The following is a 19,927-nucleotide window of genomic DNA, read 5'->3' on the forward strand; positions in this document are numbered from 1 at the left end:
CGTAGTCACACTCACCTTCCATTATCTGAGCACCCATGTGCCAGGTGTACAGGCTGAGATGTGTGCCCCACCCTTCGTCTACCAGGAGAGAGAGGGACTGTACACAAAAAACACAGGGTAGAAAATCTAAACAGGTTTTAAAATAAGAAATTTCTGAAGCAGTTTATTACCAGTAGCTGAAAACCACTTCTCCTACTCAGCTTGATCACAAATGCAATCTCAGAGCAATATGCCACTTAATATTTTTTACTTTTTCAGAGGAAGATAAAAAACATCAATGATGAGAGAAAATCATCAATCAGCTGCCTCTCGCACGCCCCCCACCAGGGATTGAGCCCGAAACCCAGGCATGTGTCCCAACCGGGTTCATGGGTCAACACTCAACCACCGAGGCACACCAGCCGGGCTCCTTGACACCAGGGAGGCCGGTGGAGAGCATCATCTGAATTGGCTGGCTCCCTCTTGGCAATCCAAGAGATGCATCTGGATTCAGTCTTGAGCTGGATGTAATCATTCAACAAAGCCTACTATGTGTAGGCCTGTGCTAATTGTCTCCAGCAGAGCCAATCCATGAGATTAAAGTTATAGTTTTGGCCTTTGGCTATTTTCACTGATCGGTTCTCACTCTTACCACAAAGCATAAGTCAGGTTGGCCTCTCAAGTTGAAGGTCAATAGTTCCATAGCAGCAAGTACAAAGATTATCTGCACACAGAAACAACTGACCAAGAGCCACATTATATGTATAAGTAAAAGTCTAATGGATCCAGAGAAGAGAAACATACCAGAGAATAAGAAACAGCCAGCCCACGTGTTGTTTTTTTAAAGATTTTTTTATTAATTTTTTGTGAGAGAGGAAGGGAGAGGGAGAGCAACACATGGAATGGCTGCCTTCTGCACACCCCCTAGGATCCCGGGGATCGAGCCCTGATCGGGAATCACACCGCCAAGCTTTCCGTGCGCAGAATGATGCCCAACGGCGCTGTACCAGCCAGGGCGCCAGCCACATGTTAACACCAAAACCCAAGCAACCCTGCTCAGAATGAGTCCCATTCAAACGGCGCTCATAAAGGTTTCCTGGTGCTATTTACAAAGTTAAAGTAAATTTACATTATAAGCAGCTAAGGAATTCTTTATTGAAGAGCGTCCTAACATAAAAGTTCACATAACTGCTTCTTTCAAAGCATGATACTGAGCTTTATGACAACCTAGCAACAGGAACTAAAAGACGGCAAACATAATGCCTTCGAGATCCAGAAACATTTACACAGCTTAACTGTTGAAAACAGTTCAACATTCATCCAGTGAGCACAGTTTGGATGTCAGTACACGTGGTATACAAGTTCTTCAGGGAGGTGAGGGGCCTTTCGACTGCTCTTCTGGTGCCTCCAAATGCTGGTCCTGTTGAACTTCCTTCAGAGGCTGGATTTTTTCCAACAAAGTTTGGAGTTTGACACCCGTGGGTTCAGATTTCGAGGAAACGTGACTACTGTCCTGTTGCTTAGAAGACGAGACAGAAGTATGTCACAAAGATGTTATTTTCACTCAAGTATTTGGCTGAAGCTATATGATTTAGGCACATTCTATCACCGACTCAAAAATTTAACATTAATATTTCAGGTCAGGGCGAGGGCAGGCTAGAAGAGGTCAATGGGGGGGAGGGGGAGACATATATAATACTTTCAATAAAGATTTAAAAAAAAAATAATATTTCAGGTCAAATTCTGTTCTAAACAAACAAAAACACGATAAAAATCTCTACAGAGGCACAATTTCAAAAGCCCTAATGACAACTCACTTGTTCCAAGTCTCAGTCATAACCACAAAACTCCAGTAGATTCTATCTAAAAGTTTGGACCTGGAGTTCAGGAACATGAGCCAAGGTTGGGGAAAGAAAACCAAGCCTTCCTTTAACCTCTGACAAGAAGACAATAATCCTCATAACAATTCTGATAATAAAATACTCACAGCCCTTGCTTCTCCTACTCGTCTTAAAATGACACCTTCTGCCAATAAAGCCTTCCCTGCTTCCACAAATAATTTCTCTTCATCTGTTTCTCCAAGTTTCTGTAGCTCTAAGTACTTCTCCACAAACCTGGAATTCCAAGCAGTCACGTCTTAGGTCTGTACACTGAGAGTTGTCAAAACCTGCTGTTACACAGTGTCAAGCATTCCCTTAACAGACCTCCTTATAGGAACATTATTCTCTATTACAATTCAACAAAACTTCTCAAGCTGATAACTAAATTCTTAAAAATAACTCCCCTAGGGTTTATAAAATGGCTTACCGTTGACAGGTAGACTTGAAGTTTGGGTTGAACAGATCAAAAGCTTTTTGACCAGATCCATAGGTTGAATAAAATTTCCTGGGAAATACAAACAGCACCATATAAGTCTCCAATTATAGATCATGGCCAAGAACAAACCAAGAAATAACTGCTAGGCCCTGAGGAGTTCATTATAACATCACCTACACAGCCCAAGCCTAACAATTTTTGGTGCATGCACATGGTAAATACGTCAAATGTTACACAAAGGCATCCAGGGAAAAGGGACACTCCTCCTCACCTCTGCACCCCAACTCCCCAGTTCTCTTCCCAGGAAGTAACACTACCCAGCTGCTTGTGTATCCATCCAGGAATATTCCACTAATATACACGCATATAGGCATCTCTCATTCCATTTCCAGCCACATTGTTTAACCTCAAGGATTGTAAGCACTATTTCCTATCTTGCCTTTTTTTAACTTAATATTTCTTAGAGGTCATTTTAAATCAATGCACGTAGATTATTTCCAGTCCTTTGCTATTCTAGACAGTACTGCAATTTATTTCTTAGTGCATTGTGCAAATAAGTTTGTGGAATAAATTCATAAACATGGTATTAGGTCAAAGTATGAGCAATTGCCAAAATGCTTTCCAAAGCATTTGTGCCAATTTACACTCACACCAGTAGTATATGACAATGCCTATTTCCCCTGACCAAATTATATTTTCCAACTTTATGGTCTTTGTCAATTTGATAGGTAAAAATTATAACTCATGGTAGTCTTGTCTTTTCTTGTGAAACAGACTGAGTATCTTGTCATGTTTAAAAGCAAACCCAATTTCCTTTTCTGCAACCTGTCCATGTCTTTGCTGATTTCCATTTGGTGGTCTTTTTCTTACTGACTTATATGCAAACTTTATAGCAGTAAAAATAAGATATTAGCCTTTTGTCATACATGCTACAAATTTTTTCCCCAGTATATAGGCTGAGTTTTTATTTTGCTTATGGTACATTCTTTATGCAGAAAATTTTAATATTTTCATTTATGGCCCTGGGTTTTATGTCATTCTTAGAAAGGTCTTAATCACTCAGACTATTTGTAAAGTTCTCCCATGTTTTCTTCTAGTACTTTTATGATTTCAACTTTTTTACATCTAGGTCTTGATACCTCTAGAATTTATTTTGTTGTTAAAAGTTCTTAAAAATATAAAACACCATCACCCCCCACCCAAAAGCAGCAAAGATAGATATTCAAAAACTATTTAAATACAAGATGCTATTATTTTGGCACTGATAGTAGTAAGGGAGAGAGCTATAAAATATTCCACATTGTCCTATCACATAAATTAGGTCAATGTATAAATGAACCTGGAAAGCATGCTGACCACGTGCATCCAATGCACCTGGGCAGAAAACATGTTGAAAAAATACTTACTCCCCCAAAGATCTTGTGTCCTATCCTGAAGATTTCCAAGTAGAACAAGAACATACTTGTTTTCCTACCTCAAAGGAGTGTTGTGTGGGGAGGAAAAACACCCTCAAATGAAAGGCGCCTGGACTTCCATAGAGAATATAACTATAAATTCTGTTTTCTTACATCCAGGAATAGGGGTAAGGACAAGGAACATGTATTAACTTCAGTTAGGCACAACCTCTGATCTTAACATTCAACAGAAAAGAACCATAGCAATCCCCGGCACAACACTAGCTGACAAGTGTTTGAGGGAAAGGGCTTTGTCAGTACCTCCCAGTTTGCAGCCTCTGTAAGCCTCAGAGGCCACGTGACTAAAACGGAGAGAAGGATCCCTGCCTTGCAGGGTTAGAGTCGGGCCAAGTAAGACGTTTGTTAAGTGCTTAGCAGGTGCCTGATGCAAAACAGATGTGCAGAAACAAGTAACTGCAACGATCAGGCAATGGCTGGACTCCGTATTCTACTTCTCAGAGCTCCTGTCCCTCTCCCATGGGGGAGGGAATTGATTCCCTCGTTTTGCTCCATGTACAAGACTTCCATAGGGCAAGCCCGGACTCGCTGTCTAAACCTCTCCTCCCGCACCCCCCGCGCACCCTCTGGCTCACGCTCTAATCAGGTCCTCGTGGTAGAAGATGTCCTGGATGGAAGCTTTGGCTTTGCCGTATCGCAGGAGGGGCCTTCGGAAGACCGGCTCCCTCAGCGGGGGGAAGGCGTGATATATGTCGAACCAGAGGGGCTTCTCCTTCAGGACCCCAGCCCGCATGAGGTCCCGAGTCCTTAAGGAAGGAAAATAAGGAAGGTCAGCCCGTTACAACCGCCTCAATCAGTCTGGGAGGGACATCAGGAGATCACGGAGCCGAAAGGAGGCGGAGCAGGGTGTCCCCACCTACAGGTAAGACAGTTCCATACTCGCAGCCGGCCTAACCGAGCTCGGGGGGTCACACCCGCGAGCGCGGCCCACTTCCTCGCCCCGTCCCCGTCACGTCACATGCACAGACGACTCAGCCAGACCCGGCCGCCTCTTCCCAGAGCCCTCCGCTCCGGGAAGGGAGCGGTGCGATCTTGAACGTGGAAGACAAGAAGGTCAAGGAGTGACATCCTCCAGCACAACCGTTCGGAAGCAGGAGAGAGCACTGCAGGCCTCCCCCGGCGCAGACACCGCACCCTGGAGCATGCCTCGCCCGCCCGGCCCACACCCACCCAAGCGGAGCCCCCGCCCGAGGGGGTGGGCACCCTCAGCCCATCCCGGCTCCGAGCACGCACCGCGAGAAAATGCTGCCCACCGTTTCCAGCCGGCTGCCCGCCATGTCCGGAGCCTCCGACCCAGCGCGGTTAGCGGCTACCGGAACCGGAAGCGCCAGCCGCCGGCAAAAGAGGCGAAGTTGCTGGCCGAGCGGTGGATCTAGGGCGGAGCCAGGCAGAAGCAAAGGATTGGCCGAACTGGCGCGCTTCTCGGCTACTTGGCAGGTTCAGACCGGAGCACTCGACAGCCGAGTGGAAAGGGAGTGCGCGAGCCAAAGCCCGGCAGAAGCTGTAAATGACCGATCTAGGGTAGGGATTGACTCTAGTGCAGCGGTTCTCAACCTGTGGGTCGCGACCCCTTTGGTGGTCGAACGACCCTTTCACAGGGGTCGCCTAAGACCATCCTGCATATCAGATATTTACATTACGATTCATAACAGTAGCAACATTACAGTTATGGAGTAGCAACGAAAATAATTTTATGGTTGGGTCACAACATGAGGCACTGTATTTAAAGGGCCAGAAGGTTGAGAACCACTGCTAGTGGCTGCATTAGCCTGTTGGGCTCAGGGAGGCCACTCCTCTTAGGTGGGGCCGCGCAGTGGGCCGGTGACGAGGTGGGAGACGCAGCCCACTCCTAGGGGAGCCCCCAGGAGGTCTCCGGCACCAGGCCCCACCTGTGCCTGTTTTGGTTGAAGTCACAGACGACGCAAAAGGAAACCGAGGCCCCGGGAGGGGAGGCACTTGCCCAGGGTCACAGGGAGCCCACGCCTCTGGCTCCTGTTGTTTAGCGCTCCCCACTGAACCCTTGGGCCCGCGGCGCCACCTGCATCCGTGCTAATGAGGATGCTGCCAGCAGCTAATGTTTCCGCCCCGGAGGAGGCGTTGCTCCCTAGCTCCTCCTTGGAGCTTGAAAAGTAAGAGTGTGCGGAACAAATTCCAAGAAGGAAAATGAATAACCTGGGGAAAGTCACCTGTCAGGGTTATCTTTTGGCCCAATAACCATACTTTGGGTACAGCACCCCATAGAAATTAAAGCACAATTTCATGGGGATATTTGTGCAGGGATCGTCATTTGCAGCATTGTTTGTGGTGGCAATCGTAATAAGTGTGGCTAATGGGAAATGGCTGGAAAATCATGCTTCATATATTCTATGGAATCCTATGCAGCTATTAAACGACTTAGTTTCATATATATTTACCTAGATCAGTGGTTCTCAACCTTCCTAATGCCTCGACCCTTTAATACAGTTCCTCATGTTGTGGTGACCCCCAACCATAAAATTGTTTTCGTTGCTACTTCATAACTGTAATTTTGCTACTGTTATGAATCGTAGTGTAAATATCTGATATGCAGGATGTATTTTCATTGTTACAAATTGAACATAATTAAAGCATAGTGATGAATCACAAAACAATATGTAATTATATATGTGTTTTCTGATGCTCTTAGGCGACCCCTGTGAAAGGGTCGTTCGACCCCCAAAGGGGTCGCGACCCACAGGTTGAGAACCGCTGACCTAGATGAATGCCCATGATTTACAGTTAAATGAAAAAGGAAGTTTCAGAGAAACCCCTTTAGGGGGACCCTAACCTGTGAAAAGACAAAAGAAAACACTTTGCAGTGTTTGTGTTTGTAGGAGGCTAGAAACGTGTGGAAGGCCACACAAGGCTGTGAATTTTACTCCCAGTACAACTGCAGGAGGGGACGGGAGAATATTTTTCTTTATTTATCCCTCAGAGCTTGACCTGTCAAGAGTTTGTAATTATATTTGAACTTTTGAGTCACATACACATAGATGTCTCCCAGGAGCCCATCGTCTTTGTCAGCAAGAAAGAGCATCCGGTTATCCCAGTCTCCCTGCTCTGTGGGAGGCTGGCGAGGAGGAGGCAGGGAATGTGTGATGAGTAGTCAGTGCTTGTTGTGTTGTCTTACTGAATCCACACACCCACCCGCTAGGTGGCTGCTATTATCTTATTTATAGATTAGAAAGTGAAGCCTTAGGGAGTTAGGTCACTTGTCTGATAGGTAACTGACACAGCCAGGCTTCCAGCCCAGCCGGCCCTTCCCGGAGCTCCACCCTGCCTCCTCAGCCAGGCCTCAAGCTGGAGACTGGTGGACAGAGGAGGTCAGGCAAGACTGACCCCAACAGCAGGGGACAGGGTGATGCGAGGCCCAGGACTGAACTGAGAGGTGTGTGTCACTGCTGCCTCACGGCCCTTTGGAACAGAGAAGAGAGAACACAGCTCTGGCCACTGGGGTAAGCGTGGAGGCTCCCGTCTCCCAGTCCTGGGAGGGCCTAGGGCTGTGCTGGAGGGAGAGCAAGCACACTCCCAGCTAAATATAGTCTTCCCAGGCCTCATAACAAGTTTCTAATTCCGTCCAAATCAGAGCTAGCTGTCAGCCCAGGCCACAGACACGCTTCCCTTCTCCCACTCAGGCCTGCCCCCCAGAGGCCCCTGCAGTCACCGCCGCTAAGGAATGAGAAGGGTTTATTCCCCGTTCAGGGAGGAACCCCAAAGGCCCAAACCCTCAATAGGGGAGGAATTTCAAAGCAAGAATTTTCTCAAAAGATTCTGTCTCCAAACACAGTTACACCCTGAGGTGCTGGGGGCTAGGGCTTCAACATGAGAATTTTTGAGGGGCGCCATTCAGCCCATAACATTGGAAATCCCATAACATCGGTAAGTTCATTCGCCCACCTAGATCCACAGGTACGCTGTACCCTTCTCCCTGTCCTGTGTCCCAGGAGGCTGACTTGTATGGACTGTATCCCCCAGCCCCTTGCCCTCTGTTTCTAGTTGAGTTCCAGTTGGTAGTGGTAGTGGGAGGCTTTGGCAGGGGACTGGAAGGAAGCAGGAGAGTGAAGCCAAAATCTGCTCCCCTGAACCCCTCCCCGCACAGTCCAGGAACACAGAGTCCCAGCTCCCACCACACAGCTCTCTCTCACCAGGTCCCAGTCCCTGTTCCTACCTTGTCCCTTCAGACTTAGACACAGCATACTGTGCCCCTCCGTTACTAGCCTTGGCGTCTAGGCCATCCCTTGTGGCTTCCCTACACTCTGCCCACATCTTTGTAAATAATGCCCCTGGGAGTTTGTCTGACAAAAAGAGGAAGAGCATCCCCCATAGCAGAACAGCTTGGGTAAGTGGAAATCCCAGCATATTGATGAAATCATTAATATTGCTACTCGCTTTTGGCAGAAAGCCAGGATCAGGGGGAATCAGCTGTTGCTTTCAAAGAAGAGGAAAGCGATCGTATACATTCCACACACAATCAAGGAGCAGGAGGATTCGGGCAAGGAGGAAGGTATTCGGAAGGTATTTCACCTCCAGGCTGCAGACACTCAGCCAGACTGGGTGACTGTCCCCAGGACCTGCTCCCTCCCTCCCTCAGCTTATCTCTCTCACAATTTGGTGTTGTAACTGTTTACTTGTCTGCATCTATCTAACTGGGCCTCTCTGAGGGCAGGAATCAGGGCTCTTATCTCTGCCTCTCACACCCAGTCTGGTGCTTGGCTCAGAGCTGGCTCTTCGAAAGTGTTTTCTAGCGAACAGCATGGACGGAATAAAGCTAAATTAGAATAAACGAAGATGCAGCCAGCTCAGTTCTCCCTTCCTGCCTACTCACATCCAGCCCTCTTTCCTGGAGGTCTTACCCAAAGCTGTGATTGAATGGAAATAACCCTGCACGTGGGCATTTCCAGTTCTGGCTGTCCTCTGTGCCTCAGATGGACAGATCTCTTTTACAAACCTCTGGGCCTCAACTTTGTCATCTGTAAAATGGGCATAATCATAGCACCCACCATATAGCCTTGGTGTGAGGCGTCAGTGGGTTAACACCTGCAGAGTGCTTAGAGCAGTGCTGCTGCATAGTAACTACTCAATAGGAGTGATAATGACTTCTGACCATTCCATGATGCTTAAGAGCAATAAATCACAATTTATTGAATCACACCTACAATTAAATCACACCTAGCAATTTGCAAGACATTTTCACATGGCTGCCCATTCATTTCTTCAGCAAACAGCAGCTCTGCCCCCAAGGAGAATGAGTTCAGGCAGAGGAGAGAGAGGCACGGTAGAGACCTACACCTGCCCTGGGAGGTCTGTATGCTTGTGACTCCTTTTGTAGCCAAGGAAACAGGAGCTGGAGAATCCCAGCTGGAGCAACACTCTGGCCTTTTATTATTGAAATCACTCTGCTGGAGTTTTCCCAGCGGGTGGGGACCCTTGAAGGCAGGCATCTGGGCGGGTGTGGTGTGGGCCCTTCTTTTCTTGTGAAAGGCAAAGCAGCTCAATCTTTAATGTGCACCTGAACTTCCTGGGGTTCTTGGGAAACACAGATTCTGACTCAGTGGGTCTGGAGTAAGGACTGAAACTCTGCATTTCTCCTTTTTAAAAAATATATGTTTTTATTGATTTCAGAGAGAGAAAGGGAGGAGAGGGAGAGAGAGAGGGAGAGAGGAAGAGAGAGAAAGAGAAATATTGATGAGAAACTTCTACCAGCTGCCTCCTACACACCCGCTACAGGGGATCAAGCCCAAACCCAGACCTGCGACCTCCTGGTGCATGAGACCACGCTCAACCAACTGAGCCACACGGGCCAAGCTGAACCCTGGCATTTCTAAGGTTAATGTCAATGGTGACCATATCCACAGACCACACTTTAAAAAGCAAGATTATAGCAAGGCAGACTCGTGCTGAGTTTGTACTGAGCTTCCCAGCTCTTTAGTTCAGAGTCCCTAGAATAATCCTTTTGACCTGATAAGGAATTGTGACCATCTACTCTCCAGAAATGACAAGCATGGGAAATGCTGGTTATGTGGGGCCTGAAGCTTGTATAATCTTAGTGGCCCTTTTAAGAAAAAAAATATCTTTGTTTTGCAAATTTTACAAAATATAAGACATGTGGACAGAGTAAATTCCCTTTGTTTGGCTCAGGCCAAAGAGGTACTCACATCTTCCTTCTGAAAAAAATGATGTTTGGCCTCTCAGTGGCCAGCGACTGACACTTGTGAGAGATAACCACCAGGTGGCAGTAGATTTACATAGTCCCTTCTACCCCCTCTCCTGCCTCACTCATCAGAAATTTCCAAATTTTCCTCCAGCTGCCCCAGCCAGCTAATCCAACAAATTAATCTATGCTGTGATAAAAGGGCAAAAGGAGTTCATGTGCTTCTCTTTCAGTAGCATATTTTCCATTTAATGGAAATGATAAGAGATTGTTTTCTAAACCAGATAAAGAATGATTAATAGGTGAGTTCTGGCCACACTAGGGTCATGTATCACTATGGAGATATGTTTAAACAGGGGGACCTTTCTGTGATCCACAAATTGCACCTATGCAGGCATTCTAGATCTTACCACCTGTTCCCCCACCCCAATATATAGTTTAGTGTTTAGGCACCAGTTCTAGAGTTCAGCTGCCAGGGTTCAAATCCAGGTACTACCACTTACTAAGGATGATGTTAACATTTCTGTGACTCAGTTTCCTGATCTGTGAAATGGGAGTAATACCACTGATTTTTATATAATCGATGGGGGTTAGGCAAAATAACATTTAAAGCGCCAGAAAAGTGACTAGCATACAGTAAGCACTCGTAATCGGCTCTCATCTTCATCATCCCACACTTTGCCTGCCTTTTACCAACCAAGTTCTTCTCCTGCCTTTCCTCCAACCTCAACCCCCTACCAGGTGCCTCAAAGAACAGAGGGAGGATTGAGACCCCAACCTGGTAATAACCACCAGGCCAGGTTTTCTGGGCACAGTGTTCTCCAGATTTCATGACCTCCCCTCAAGTTGGGGCTGAACCCTAGGGACAGCAAAGCATACAAAAGGGGAGGGGCACCGGCTGGACCAGACTCCAGATCAGGGGTCCTCAAACTTTTTAAACAGGGGGCCAGTTCACTGTCCCTCAGACCGTTGGAGGACCGGACTATAGTTAAAAAAAAAACTATGAACAAATTCCTATGCACACTGCACATATCTTATTTTGAAGTAAAAAAAACAAAACGGGAACAAATAAAATATTTGTATTTGCATGTGGCCCGTGGGCCGTAGTTTGAGGACCCCTGCTCCAGATAGCCTGGCTCAGCATTTTTGCAGGAGACAAATCGGTGAGTATCACCTGGTGCTTACCACGAGCCCGGGATCTGCAGGTGAGCATGGTGTGTGAGGGCGGATGGCCGGGTGGTCATCTGGCCCGGCCCAGCTCCTTCCTGGGACCTGTACGCACTGCCCGTCATGGACAGGGGCTTCCTCTCCTGCACTCCTGTTGGATTCGGTGCGCTTTCTTTGCCTTCTCTCCCTACGCCCTCCTCTGTGGTTCCAATTACTCTCATTCTCATCTACGCTAATAGGCAATGGTGAGTGGTTCTCAAACTTTGCCGCATATTCGAATCATCTGAGAAGCTCTTCCAATCTGATTCCCAGGCTAAATTCCAAAGCAATTAAACCAGAGTCTCTGGGAATGGGCCCCACGCGTCAGAGGACCAGTGTTCTAGAATAGTGTTTCTCAAGTCTTGATGCACGTGCAAGTCACCTGGTGAATTTTTGTTGAAATGCACATGCTGGTTCAGTAGGGTTGAGGTAGACTCTGCAATTCTGTGTTTCTAACAAGCTCCCGATGATGCTGATCCTGGCGGTCCACAGACCAAGCTTTGAGTGGCAAGGCTGTAGAACTATGGTCCTCACACGTGAGCATGTAGCAGAGCCTGGGGAGGGCTTGTGAGGGTCCACCCCAGGTTCAGGTTCGGGCGCTCTGGCGTGGGGCCAGACTACATGCATGTCTAACAGCTCCCAGTGACGTCGGTGCTGCTGGCCCACAGGGCACGCTTGGCACGGCAGAGGTGTAGGGGATGGAGCCAGGCTTAGGAATCTGCTTCCCACCTCGCTAGCTCTGGGATGCTGGGGAAGTTATTTAACCTTTCTGAACTGTCATTATGTCATCTGGAAAGCGGCCATTTATGGGGCTAGGTTAATTGGGCTAACACGAGACACCTAACAGACCGCTTAGTGCGCCGGTCCTCCAATTTGATGGCCAACTTGAATTGCTGGAGGAGTTTTCAAAGTTAACTTACCCATGCTTGTTGATTTCACTGGTCTGGGGTACTGAGCATCAGGACTTTTTTTTTTTAATTACTCAGGCAATTCTACTGTGAAGCCAGTACTATCTCCTGGCCTGGCACCCTGGCTCCCAAACTTTGTGTACATCGCACCACCGGTTGCTGGGCTGCACGCCCAGAGTTGCTGGTTCGGTAGGACTGGGGTGGGACTGAGAACTGTCGCTTCTAATACAGTCCTAGTGCTCCGGCTTTGTTGCAGGGATTACACTGGTCCCCGGCTATCAGCAACGAATGTACCGAGCTGAGGTTAGAGGGTAATCTTGGTTTGTCCAGATCCAAACAGCAGGTTTGGGGCGTCACCAGCCGCCCCGGGACACCAATCTACAAGCCCACCTCCGTCTAGGAGGGCGGGGGAGAACCTCTTTGTAGGGAGGGGAGGAGCCTGCGTGGTTTGTCCCGAAGGAGAGGGTGGGGTCACTCAGCTCAAACATGGCATCGGGGCAGAGTGGTGGCCTTGGCCTGGGTGACGGGGGCCCAGAAACAAGATGTGCGGGTGGAAGCCACGGGAGGCCTCTGGGCTCCACACGCGAAGAACTTTTTAACGCTGAGAACTGCCCCGTCTGGAAAGGCACCCGCCTCCTCCCTGGCGGTGAGCTCCCTGGCCTGGGCGCTGGTCCAGCTGAGCCTGGAGCGGGGGAATGAGGTATTTGACCTGGAAGATGTCTGCGGGCCCTTTGAAGTCTGAGACTGAACATCCCTGCAGCCTCCAATCCGGCCTTTTCTCCAGCGTTCTGTTTATCTAAGGAGGTGACAAGCTGGCCTGTGGCTGGGGGCTGGCTTTCCTGTCGGTTTCCTTCGCCGATCAGCCAGCGGGGGTGCTTTCCCGGGTTGGGGAGGGCGGGGAGGCCGCCTCGCAGAGCAAAGCCAGCGGGCGGCAAGTGTCACCTCGTGAGAGCAGTGCCGGGTCGAGCCTTCAGCTCTTACAGACGCTGCGGCTTAATGGGGCCCAGGCAGATGGCGCACCGGCGCGACGCTCCCGGGGCCGAACGCTGCGGGACGGGAAGAGAGGGTGCAGCCCACGTGGCCGGCCACATCAGAGCACCAAGAGAACACCGAGTCTTTATTACAGGAATTAAGAAACAGCCCCAAGAGAAAACCCACACGTAGGAAAAAAAGAAAAAGGAAAACACTAATAAAGCAACACACAGACGCGGGGCCGGAGCTCCCCCGCGGTGCGCAGGGTTCTAGCTCAGAGCGTGGCCAGGACCACAGCCCAGGGGCCGCCTCAGCCCCTCGGGGTCAGGTTCGGGTCAGGTCCCGCTGGAGCGCGGGCTGCGGGGCCTGGGCGCCCTCGTCTGGCCGGCGGAGGGTGGGCCGCCCCTCCCGGGAGGGCTTGCCCCCCAACTTCCAAACGTGGTCACGTGCAGCCGCGGTGGCTCGCCCGGCCCCTCCCGCACCTCGGGACGCGGAAGCAAAGGGGTGCGATGGCGGGTCGCCTCCGCCTGCGGTCCTGAGCGCCCGCCACGCCCTCACCATCTCGGTGTGACTTGAGGCCACCCGGCCCCGCAAAAGCTTGGCTCACGCACTCCCAGCCCCCGCGCGGCTGGGCTGCTTCCACACTCAGGGGCGGGGTGGGGAGAGGAGGTGACTCACACCCCGGGCTGCCCAGGATTCCTGTCTCCCCAGAGGAGAGGTCGGCGCGCTCTCATCCCTCCCATTGGCAGTGGTTGACGCCGGGTAAGGTTCGCAGAAGCGGAGTCCTGTTCCTCCTGGGATCATTCACCTGGATCTTGGGCTCTCGACAAGGGGCACCCAGCAAGCCCTTCTGCCCCAGGCGCTCCCACCCTGACCGACAGCCTCCTCCCCTTGCCCCACACTACTCCTGCCTAACCAGGGTCCTCCAGCTCCGGGGCGGCCACCCTCCCCATCCCTGCTGGGGGTCGTGCCAGCCCCTAAGGAGGCAGCCTGAGGGGCCAGGCAGGGTAGTCAGCAGATGCCTCTCTTTAGTGGCTCATCACCCCTCAGAGGGGGGCCGGTGACTGCCCAGGGCTCTCCCTCCTGGCGCCCTGTGCAGGGGCTGTGCCATAGAAGACAGTGGGACTGAAGGGCTCAAGTGCCCAGAGGGAGCTGGGGATGGGGTAGGGGATCAGGCAGTGTGTGGCCCAGCAGGGGTGACAGGAAAGGCTGGGAGGCAGGGGCTCCACCATCAGGCCCAAGAGCCTCTGGGAGGTCATCCTGCCCTTTGTGGTGCTCCAACCTTTGCCTGTTTCTGGATTTTTTTTTTTTTAAAGAAGGGGTTTGGATCCTGCATTTCCACTCATTGCCCATAGAACAGCCTGGCTACAAAAGGGGCCCTGGTTGGCCAATCACCACCCCCCGTACCCGCCCCCCACCCCTCCTTCCAGGTCCTTCCTCCAATCACAGCATGCAACTCCGAAGTTCTAAGTCCCATTGAAAGTGGCAGTGGCTCGGCTGGACTGTGGCCGGAGAATCGCTGGGCCTCGGTACTCAAGCACCATCTGTCCGTCTGTCCGGCTGCAGCTAGGCTCTTCAACTGGGGGCCGGTATTGCTCTCCGGCTGCCTCCACCGGGTCAGATCATCTCCAGCGAGGAGGAACTGTCATCTGGTAAGGAGAAGGGATGGGGAAGTCTTTTCCCGTGAAGCCCCGTGGTCCTTCACCACTGGTTCCTGGAGAGATGGTTTTGGGCAGAAGCTACCAAAGACAGAAACCCTCTCCTTCCTCTGAGGACTGTGTCAGCCTTGGAACTCTGCCTGGACACACACACACACACACACACATCCAAGCTCCTAGAAATGGTCCAGCTTACAGAACACCAGGGACTCTGACAGCTAGAGATGGGGTGGGGGACTAGAATTCCGGGGGAAGCCGCTGAACGGGAGGGCTGAGAGGAGGCGAAGTGCCCAGCCCTCTGTGATATAGTAGCAGCTCAGATGAGCCAGACTAGAAGCCAGTGTAGCAGCAGATAAGTAAATGGGGGTCAGAATTCCGAAGGCCCCACGTACCAGCCTGAGGAGTTCATAACCTTTAGGACTCAGAAGACCCACACAGAGAGCAATGAACTAAAGTGTTCCGGGGATGGAGTGAACAGAGTAGGGGCAGTGAAGAGACCAGTGGCGGTTAGCCAGGCGATGAGAAGGAAAATGTAAGAGAAATGACGTGGGGAAGTCAGGGGGAGAGATGGGCCTTCAGTGCGTGGACATCTAGAGCTAGAAAGACAATCGTGGGCATAGCTGGGGTTACGGAGCTGAGATGGAGATTCAGATTTTGGAGCCAAATGCACAACAGTATTACTGTTACTGTGAAAGAGGGTGGTGGCCATGCCATGGCGAGTGAAAAGATTTCTCTCTCTCTCTCTCTCTCTCTCTCTCTCTCTCTCTCTCTCTCTTGTTAATCCTCACCCGAGTATATTTTTCCCATTGACTTTTAGAGAGAGTGTAAAGGAGGGAGGGAGAGAGAAACATCAATATGAGAGACACAATTGGTTGCCTCCTGCTCGCACTCCAACCAGGGCCAGGAATTGAACCCACAACTTGGGTATGTGCCCTTGATGGGGAATTGAACCTGGGACCCTTTGGTGTGTGAGGTCGATGCTCTGATTACTGAGCAACACTGGCCAGGGCAGGCGTGAGAAGATTTCAAAGAGGGTCAAGGGCAGAGCTACCAGGAGAGCTAGGATTGAGGGAGTAGGAGGAGTAATGGGAGACGGAAAAGGACCCTGAGAAGATAGATCTCAGGGTTCTGGGGCCATGGGAACCAACGGAGGGCAGTTTCAAGAAAGACGATGGGCACAGCTTGCAGAAGAGGGCACCAGAGGACACAGCACAGGAGGAGGCCTGACCTGGCAGGTGCCATTCTAGGGAGTGGGAGGGCCTGCCAGCCTGCAGTGGGTGAAGGAGGATGCCACTCTTTTGCAAGTTGGGTGATTTTTAAGATGGGGAGGAGGAAGGCGCAGACTTGAGGAAGGAGCTGGAAAGGGAAAAGCTGGAAGACTCAGGAGAGAAATGATGGGCACGGTCCTGTGCGGGAGTGGCTTTGGGCTGTACGTGCTTTCCCCGGGGACCCATGGGAAGGAGACAGCAGCACTGCGGGGGGTGGGGGCCTTTCCCGTGGCTTTATGGGAGCCTTCTGGAGAAGGGAGAAGTGTGGGTGCAGCAACGTGGGTGAGGAAAGCCTGAGGGAAGTGCCTGGTGGAGGGTGTGGTGGGGAGTCACTAGAGGTGATGTGGAGGCCAGGCGTCCAGGCTGCAGGGACAGGGCACTGGTAACTTCCTGGCTGTGTCCTCTGCGCACTGGTTTGCCTCGCCGCCTCCAGAACTATCCTGAGGGTAGCACGTATTCCTGCGAAGCCTGAAACAGCCATACCTGCCACACCGTCAGCTCAAGAAACAGGGGGACAGGACAGCAGCTGGGAGAAGGGGCTGGAAGAGGGACAGGTGCTCCTGAGTCCTGGAGGAAGTGACATTCCCTGCTTTCTCCCCCAGGAGGAGAGGAAGAAAAGCAGCCGCGGCCAGGGCTCCAGCCAGAATCAGAGCTGACCTGAGAGGGGCCGTTTCCTCACCTGCTTGCGGCAAATGCTACCCCAGCAGCCATTGGGAGAGTTGTGTGTGTGCCCGGCCAGGGTGGGGCCATCCCTGTCTTTTCTACATTGGCCTCTCAGTGTGCTGTGTGTGTCCTGGACTGTTTTCTCAACGAGGCTGTAAACTATTGGAGAGTAACGCTGATTTTTTTTTTTTTCCTGTCTCCAGCATCTGGCATTGGCAGGTATGATTATCTTTCATCCAATAAATAAATAAATAAGTAAAAGAAATGCAAAAGACTAGTGTCCGACAGAAGCTCGTGTCCCCTGCCACAACGAGGAGGGAAGAAACTCAGGGCCCGCCCCATCTAGTTTCCTGATGCCTCTGGACTCCTGCAAAGACAGCCAGGGTGAGGGGCGGGCAGCCCTGGGCAGCTGGGGCTCCAGGCCTTACCTCTTACTGTCCTTCCCTTAGGGCTTCCTCCACCTTGGGCACCTCCTGCCGCCTGCCCCGGAAGTCTTCGTCTGAAAAGCAGAGGGAAGCTGCCTCATCCTCCACCCGCAGGTGCTTGCTCAGTCAGGCATGTCCCCGGGCTGAGCAGGGGCACATGCTGACCCCTGGGGGAGGGGGATGTGTGGGTCAGGTGAGAAGGCAGCAGGGCACAGGGCAGGTGAGGACACCGGTCTGCCAGCCTGGCTCCATCCCTGAGCTCCACGACCTGGGACAAGATTTTCCCTCAGTTTCCTCATCTATGAAGTGGGACTACCCAGTGACCTCCAAGGCCCCTCAAGCCCTCGTTTCTGGATGTCTCCTGACCACCAAAGGTCCCTCTCCCAGAGGCATAGTGGGCTCTGAGGCAGTGTCTTCTGTCCGTGTGGCCTCTGGGAGGGACTGGGTGAATGCTAAAGGCCTTGGGCCCAGAGACGGAACCTGCCCAGAGCTTGGTTCTCAAGTTGAAGCCTGCCTGCCCCCGACACTGCACCTGGCTCTCTGTGCTCCAGGTAGCGATCTAGGTGGAGGTGTGGCCAGGGCTCCCTTTCAGGGGTGGGAGGAAGGGAGAGGCAACATGGTCTAAGTGGGAGGACCCATTTCTTTGGGTCACCTGCCCCCCAAAATCCTTGGTGTGTCACCCATGAAACACCCAGACCCTCTTCTTGGAGGGCCACTGACCACAGGCAACTTCGAGATCAAGCCACCCGCCCTCCGTGCCTCACCACAGGTGTGGCCCTCCACGTCGTCCAGGAGATTGGCTGTTGACGCAGCAGCCCCCAGCCTGCCCGGCCATTCAGGAAAACTGCCCCAGGGATGGGTGGGCACTGCCATAGGACTCCAACTCCCTGCCCTTAGTCCTCCACCACCCGCTCCAAGCTCAGGAAGCTTCCACCACACCAGCCTTATCCCCCAAGACCCCCCCTCAAGGTCTCCCCCAGACTCTGTTCCTTTCAGCTGGGCAGCCAGGCCCTGACCCTCCCCTACCTCCCCTCTGGAAACAGGGAAGCGATTCGCTCTCTGTTCCCCTCTGGCTGTTCAGCTTCTAATATCCTGGGCCCTATTTGACAATCATGGATGGAAGCCTGGGTAAAAATGGGGAAATCCTTATCTTTACTCCAGGAAGTGAAAGTGAGAAAGCAGGGCCAACCTGCTTGGAATGAGGCAGAGCGATCTGGGGATCAGTTCAACTGGAGAAACTAGGGAAAGGTTTGCTGATTTCAGCGGAACCACCATGTTTTCTCCCAAGATGTCGTTTACTCCAGGCAAAAAGCACAAAAGCTGTAGGACAATTCTAGGCCTCCAGGAGGAGGGGGGCCTGGTCATGGTGGTGGTGATGGGCACAGAGAAGGGGCAGCAGGCCTCAGGGAGAGGGGAGGGCCGCAGAGCCCGGGCCCAGGGCTGAGGGAATGTGCAGCCTCGGGGAGCCCAGCCCAGGGTCCCGGTGCCCTTAGGACCCACCACTCCCCACCCAGGGCCAGGCCAGAAAGGATATGACTGATGCTTCAACAAGTGTTTCCTCTTTGACTTCCTCATCTTGGTCTTCTCCGAGAAGGCCCTGGCCAGTTCAAACAGCTTCCTCCGGGTGGCTGCGGGCAGGGAGACCTGTGAGCCAGCAGCGGGAGCACCAGGGAGCTGCCCACCAGGGCTCGGGGGTGGGGGGGGCGCGGATGTGCAGGCTGGCCCAGGAGCCCAGGGAGCTGGGGAGGTGACGCCAGGCTGGTGCCCCCGGGGAGTGAGGCTGCTGTCCTGGGTTGGCCTGCAGGGGCAGCACAGGCTACGGGGAGCTGGACCAGGGACAGCTGGCAGCCCCAGATCTAGGTATTCCTTCTCAGCTTGACAAGCGGCAATGCCTCTTGGCTTTCTTTCCCGCCGCCTAGCCGCCCTCTCCTCGCCACCTCCAGAGTTGGTTCTGGGATTTCCGTGACTAATCCCAGATTTTCCTTGAAATGGAGCCTGAGAGGATGGCAGCCTCATTCACACATGGGTGTGTGTCTGTGGAGCGGTGGGAGGGGCGGGGCAGGGGAAGGCGAGCCCTGGCTGGCAGGAGTTTGTGGGAAGAGGTCACGGACCCGCAGGCCTCTCGTCTGCAGAAAGTGGGCTTAGCAAAGACCGCCCCACTCAGGCCCGGCTAAGCCACTGGCCCGGCTAAGCCACAGAGAATAGTAAAACTTGGGGGAAGGGTGGGGGTGGGGGGGGAGGGCGGGTGCAGCACATGATTTTTCTGCAGACAGCTCAAGAGGATTTAAAACTTAATTTGTATCCAGACTCAGCTGCAGAGGGAAATGAGGCAAGAAGGCTGAGGGAGCCAGCCTGCGATTAAAATGTCATTTGGGTTCACCAAGAGTCGGCTGCATTAAAAATTCCGGGTGGCTCCCTCCCACCCACGAGGCCACAGGGCCGGTGTGAGAAGATCGGAGAGGGGGACATGGGCTGGACTCACATTTGCCCATGTGTTTCAACTTGTCCCTGAATAAGGCATCTTCAGACACGGCGGGGTTGGCGTCATTGGTTCCTGGAAGGGGGAGGCACCTCTGAGGGCCAGCTAGAGAGAAGAGTGAAGGCCCCTGCCCTCCACCCTGCCGCTCGGCTAATCCGAGTCACATTGTTCTCTAAGTCCCCTGTGAGTCGTTCTGATCCATCTCAGCGGCCCTGGTGTCTATAGTTAATTCAGGATCAAGGACAGAGGCTGCTGTTAAAACCCTCAGCTGCACATCTGGTGGGGCCTGAGCTCCAGCCTGTTGCTTATGAATCAGTTCCACAGGATTTTCTCCTGCGAGCCGCGATCGGCTGAGCTCCCCGCCCCCTGCTTCCCGCCCCCACTCCACCGCACCATGTAAGGTGTGTGGATT

At 52.0% G+C, this 19,927-nt stretch overlaps 2 protein-coding genes across 5 annotated transcripts in view; both read right to left on the reverse strand.

Annotated features, from left to right (window-relative positions):
- Positions 1-1,109: 1,109 nt before the first annotated feature.
- MRPS23 (mitochondrial ribosomal protein S23) lies at positions 1,110-5,153 on the reverse strand. Of its 3 annotated transcripts, none has more exons than XM_059669581.1 (5): positions 5,001-5,153; positions 4,343-4,513; positions 2,287-2,364; positions 1,967-2,093; positions 1,110-1,492 (listed from the first exon to the last, which is right to left on the reverse strand). In XM_059669581.1, exons 1-5 carry the CDS (start codon positions 5,042-5,044, stop codon positions 1,346-1,348), a joined length of 567 nt encoding a protein of 188 aa, XP_059525564.1. In that variant the 5' UTR covers positions 5,045-5,153; the 3' UTR covers positions 1,110-1,345. The 3 variants fall into 3 exon arrangements, with proteins under 3 accessions (XP_059525564.1, XP_059525563.1, XP_059525565.1); XM_059669580.1 differs by having other exon boundaries at positions 1,110-1,498; positions 5,001-5,152; XM_059669582.1 differs by having other exon boundaries at positions 1,110-1,498; positions 5,021-5,130.
- A 7,987-nt stretch (positions 5,154-13,140) lies between these two features.
- Positions 13,141-19,927, reverse strand: part of CUEDC1 (CUE domain containing 1) — a 75,634-nt gene continuing 68,847 nt past the window's right edge. Inside the window, exons 7-11 of one of the 2 annotated variants that reach the window (XM_059669578.1) lie at positions 19,519-19,590; positions 18,571-18,664; positions 17,801-17,859; positions 17,040-17,110; positions 13,141-14,736 (exon numbers count right to left, since the gene is read on the reverse strand). In XM_059669578.1, the coding sequence (XP_059525561.1) occupies positions 17,043-17,110; positions 17,801-17,859; positions 18,571-18,664; positions 19,519-19,590 (293 nt within the window). In that variant the 3' untranslated portion in view covers positions 13,141-14,736; positions 17,040-17,042. The remainder of the gene's footprint in view (positions 14,737-17,039; positions 17,111-17,800; positions 17,860-18,570; positions 18,665-19,518; positions 19,591-19,927) is intronic. The other variant, XM_059669577.1, reaches the window with a different exon arrangement.

This window comes from Myotis daubentonii, chromosome 16, assembly GCF_963259705.1.
Source record: "Myotis daubentonii chromosome 16, mMyoDau2.1, whole genome shotgun sequence".
NCBI classification, from domain to species: Eukaryota; Metazoa; Chordata; class Mammalia; order Chiroptera; family Vespertilionidae; genus Myotis; species Myotis daubentonii.

Coding starts and splice junctions, on each gene's coding strand:
- MRPS23 (XM_059669580.1), bottom strand. CDS start 5,044: ATGGCGGGCAGCCGGCTGGAAACGGTGGGCAGCATTTTCTCGCG. Junction 4,514..5,000: donor GTGGGCAGCATTTTCTCGCG/GTGCGTGCTCGG, acceptor TCCTTCCTTAAG/GACTCGGGACCTCATGCGGG. Junction 2,094..2,286: donor TTCAAGTCTACCTGTCAACG/GTAAGCCATTTT, acceptor TTGGAATTCCAG/GTTTGTGGAGAAGTACTTAG.